The sequence below is a fragment of the Frankliniella occidentalis genome, unplaced genomic scaffold (genome assembly GCF_000697945.3).
Source record: "Frankliniella occidentalis isolate FOCC.00 unplaced genomic scaffold, Focc_3.1 Scaffold3480, whole genome shotgun sequence".
Classification (NCBI taxonomy): domain Eukaryota; kingdom Metazoa; phylum Arthropoda; class Insecta; order Thysanoptera; family Thripidae; genus Frankliniella; species Frankliniella occidentalis.
In genome coordinates, this window is record NW_026270537.1 from 3,091 (window position 1) to 7,492 (window position 4,402).

Here is a 4,402-nt window from a genome sequence, read left to right on the forward strand (position 1 = left end):
TCCGCCCCCGCCTCCCGTCCTCTCCTCCGCCCCCCTTGGCTTGGCCCTGGTCCCGCCCCCGTATGCGCGGGCATGTATGAACTCGACCGAGTCCTTCGTCCTCGGTGCCGCCGCCGCGCGCCTAGCTTGCCAGTTGTTTGGGGCCTTGACTTTTCGCACGAGTAGTGCGACGGCAAGGAGACAGCCCGCGCCAGCTGAATCGACATGCCTGTTCTGGCAGGTGTGAGGCGGCAGGGCTCTGGGGGGCGGCAGGAAGCTATGCGAAGAGGGGGAGGAGGGGGGGGGGTAGAGTAGGGTGTCATGCGGTGACTGATTCCTGAACCACACTACCATGTATGCGACGGTCACCATCACGCCGTTGCCTCGAAACGTTCATCTTTTAGAGTAGTTTTCCTTAGATAACGCTGCGATTGTGTTGTCACATTGTCAGCGTCACCTGCTCCTGTCGGAGTCGCGTGGCGTTGCGGGGGAGGAAGGGGGCAGTGCCACTTGCACTAGTGCACTAGATAAAGGGACGGTGAAGGTGGAGCGCGCTACGCCGGTGTCTGCCTGACAGTCCTACCCGTTGTCTCCAGGCCCCGGAGCGGGCCTCTGGGAGCTAGCGCGTTCGGAGAGCTCCCCGGAAGCTCCTTCTAAATCTGCTAAAACAGGGTGGTGAGGGAGTGGTCATGGAAGAACGCTTTGCGGGAGCTCTCCGATCGCCCTCCTGGGGCTTCGGGGCGGCGCGGCGGCGGCGGCCAGCAGCGACTTGGGACGTCTGGTTTGGGGCCGGTCTGTTATCGGCGAGCGCTGGCCGCGCCGGGTGGGGGTTGGGAGCCCCTGGCTATTGTGGGCTTATCACCCGCACGGCACAGGTGGTGTGGCCCGGCGTGGCGTTGCCCGCGGGGCAGCAGCAGCAGCAGCGGCGGTGACACGGCACGCACTGCGCCCGTCGTGGCGGTGTTTGGCCACATGGACAGTGGGGGAGATGACAGGGTGCTTCCCTCGCCCAGTGTAGTAGACTTGGAGGTTGACTTCCTCCACAATCATCCTCCTCCAGCAGCCGGTGCCGGTGGTAGCGGCGCTTCTTCAGAGGACGGTTTACGTACCCGGTCTTATTGAAACCCCCCGGCGACGCGTCCGAAAGAAGCGGTCGTCAGCGTCAGGCTGTCTCGGTCTGTGAGTGTGAACGAAGGAGGACGACAGAATGCATACCCCAGACCGGCCGGCCTGCTAGCCCTGCTGCTGGGCTGGCCAGCCTGCAGCGCCTGCAGCCTGCTGGGCCTGCTGCAGGGGCGCTGGCCGCAGGCCGCTGGCCTGGTCGAGCTGCCCGCGAGGCAAACTGCTGCGCTTGTCGGAATGGTCGTTGGCGTTGCGCGACCACCGCTTGCGGTGGTATGTCTGACCGAGGGGCCGTCTCTCAACTCCTACTGTTGGACGCGTCACGATATGTAGGCGATTTAGACTCGTTTCTTCTGTAGGTGGGCTAACCTAGTAGTAATGCTCGCAGTGTTTGTTGCTAAAACTGATCTTTTGTTTTCTGTTCTTTTGTTACAGGGTATTTCTTTGACAATCCTGAGACTGTGGAACTACGACTTGAACCTGGCATATGGTAAGCTATTGCACCTACCCTGTGAAATAACTCTCATAAGAAATTATTGTGTCTTATCTATCCCTCTTTCCTTGTCCTTTCAGCTCAAAGAATGAAGAGGTTGATAATAACTGTGTAGTAAGAGCTAGAGGTCTTCCTTGGCAGTCCTCAGACCAGGACATAGCCAAATTTTTCAGAGGCTTGAATGTTGCAAAGTGAGTACTCCATTTAAACTTGAACCTCTCTTATAAGTATTGCTTTCACTCCTCTCTAACCATAACCAACTTCTTTATAGGGGTGGTGTAGCTCTCTGTTTAAGTCCTCAAGGACGCCGCAACGGCGAAGCTTTGGTTCGTTTTGTAAATCAAGAACACAGAGACATGGCGTTAGGACGACACAAGCACCATCTTGGTAACCGTTATATAGAAATTTATAAAGCAAATGGATCTGAATTTGTTGCGGTTGCTGGTGGCAACAACTCGGAGGCCGAGGCTTTCCTGTCAAGGGGAGCTCAGGTCATTATTCGAATGAGAGGTTTACCGTATGAATGCACTGCCAAACAAGTGGTGAGTTACTATTCTTCACCCACACCCGTTATGTTTTAAGTTTATGATTTACTGACAAGTGTCTATCTTATGCGTGTAAATTTTCAGCTCGAGTTCTTTGAATCAGGAGAAAATTCATGTCAAGTTATGGATGGTGAGGACGGAGTTTTGTTTGTGAAAAAGCCTGATAAAAGAGCTACTGGAGATGCTTTTGTCCTGTTTGCACATGAAGATGATGCATCAAAGGCTATAAGTAAACACAGAGAGCTCATAGGTTCTAGGTATATAGAACTTTTCAGGAGCACAACTGCAGAAGTACAACAGGTAAATTTCAGTTAATATTTTAACAAGTAATTCTAAATGCTTTGTCTAACGTTTTATTTTTTCTTCAGGTTTTGAACAGGTCAATGGATCCCAAAACCTATGAATCAGTATCAGCACCTTCACTTCCTCTGCCAATGCTTCCTCAACAGTTTGTCACAACTGGAACAAGGAAGGACTGTATAAGACTTCGTGGATTGCCATATGAAGCCCAAGTTGAAAACATTTTAGAATTCTTAGGTGACCATGCAAAATCAATTGTATATCAAGGTGTTCACATGGTGTTCAATGCACAGGTAAGAAGTCCTTTTCAGCAGACGAAGTTTCTTAGTTGAACCTAGATTCGAGTTCTCAACCTTTTTTTTCCCACCCAGGGTCAGCCATCAGGTGAAGCTTTCATTCAGATGGACTCGGAGATGAGCGCGGCCGTCGCGGCCCAGCAGAAGCACCACCGCTACATGATCTTCGGCAAGAAGCAACGGTACATTGAAGTGTTCCAGTGCTCTGGCGAGGACATGCACTTGGTGATTGCCGGTGGCATCCCCACGGGCGGACCCGTGTCGCCAGCCAAGGCGGCGGCCACCACCCTGCTGTCTCCCGGTACGTTGGCATTCCCTCCGCCCGGTCCTCCCGGTCCTCCCCCCGCACACCCCGGTACCGGTGTCTTGGGCCACCCTCCCTCCCTGCAGCTTCCCCCCAACTCTGTCTTGGCATGGGATCAGGCTCTCTTCCCGGGCGTGGCGAGCGCGCAGCAGCACATGTTGGCCCAGGCGCAGATGCAGCAGGCGCTGCGGCAGCAGCAGGCGCAGCAGGAGAACCTGTGGCTCGTGAATCAGCTGGCAGTGGTGCAGGCGCAACAGCAGCAACAGCAGCAGCTAGCGGCCGCCCTGGCCGCGGGCTCCAAGGCGGGGGTGGGCCACCAGGTGTGGGACAGCTCACAGCGCGCGCTCATTCCCATCTCGTCGTCGGCCTCGCAGGCCTCGACGGGGGCGGCAGGCTCGGCATCCTTCTCGCTCGCCAACTCGAACAGTGTCCCTCAGTGCGTGTCGAGCAAGGGCGGCATGGGGGTCTCGGCGGTGCCCATGTCGTACTACCCCGGGGCGGGCGGCGGTGCCCACGCGGCGCACGCGGCCCAGTCCGTGTACTTGTTCAACGCGTCGCAGGCGTCGGCCTCGCGGATGCCCCAGTACCACCCCAAGGTGCCTCCGCCCTCCGTGAATGCCAACGCCTCTTCCAATGCCCAAAACTCTATGTCGCCCGCCGGGTCGGGGGGCCTCATGGGGATGAAGCGGTCATGGGAGTCGGCCTTTCCCACCGATTCCGGCCAGTTGCCGTTAAAAAGGCAGTGGCCAGCTCAAACTCCCCAGGCTTCAGCTGCATTATCATATTTGCAATCCTCCCTTCCTCCATACCAACCCCAGTTCTACCCCACCATGTAGATTCCCCGGGCTCCTCCCTGAATCTTCTGCCTAGCGTACTTAAAATTTTGCTCAGGAAATGCTTGAGGTGGAAAGGTAGTCTTATTTCATACTGTCACCTTGAGTTGTTATGTAATGAATGGTGAGCTGGTTATTGTTTCACTCAATCTTCTTTGTACAATATCTTGAATACTGTGATAAGTTTAATCTTTAGGCTCTCATCAAGTTAAACTTGATTAAACAGATTTTTTATTCTTTTGATTTCTTCCTCACTTTCTTTGAGTGGATTAGATTTTGAGAGCTAAGACTTTGTTACTTGTTAATAATGGAGGAACAATAAACTCCAGTTGTGCTCAGAGCAGCTGTTTCACTGCTGCGATAAATGAATAATATTTGCAGGAGTGATAAAAATGTACTTATGCCTTGTACTTACGTCACCTTAAATATTATAATTATACATTCCAGATGCTTTTTACTTTGAAAGTTGTGCTTTCTACCAAGTTAAATATTAAATGACACAGTTTTCAGTGTTGTTTGACCTTTATTTT

At 53.5% G+C, this 4,402-nt stretch overlaps 1 protein-coding gene across 1 annotated transcript; it reads left to right on the forward strand.

Annotated features, from left to right (window-relative positions):
• The first annotated feature begins 1,536 nt into the window (after positions 1–1,536).
• On the forward strand, positions 1,537–4,386 carry LOC113206120 (RNA-binding protein fusilli). The gene is made up of 6 exons (XM_052276578.1): positions 1,537–1,591; positions 1,675–1,785; positions 1,866–2,136; positions 2,224–2,439; positions 2,508–2,732; positions 2,811–4,386. Exons 3-6 carry the CDS (start codon positions 1,951–1,953, stop codon positions 3,873–3,875), a joined length of 1,692 nt encoding a protein of 563 aa, XP_052132538.1. The 5' UTR covers positions 1,537–1,591; positions 1,675–1,785; positions 1,866–1,950; the 3' UTR covers positions 3,876–4,386.
• Positions 4,387–4,402: the final 16 nt, after the last annotated feature.

Bases quoted from the DNA above. Each gene is read 5' to 3' on its own strand.
- LOC113206120 (XM_052276578.1), top strand. From the start codon at position 1,951: ATGGCGTTAGGACGACACAAGCACCATCTTGGTAACCGTTATATAGAA. The intron at 2,137-2,223 runs GTGAGTTACTAT...GTAAATTTTCAG, and splicing joins AATGCACTGCCAAACAAGTG to CTCGAGTTCTTTGAATCAGG. The intron at 2,440-2,507 runs GTAAATTTCAGT...TTTTTTCTTCAG, and splicing joins CAACTGCAGAAGTACAACAG to GTTTTGAACAGGTCAATGGA.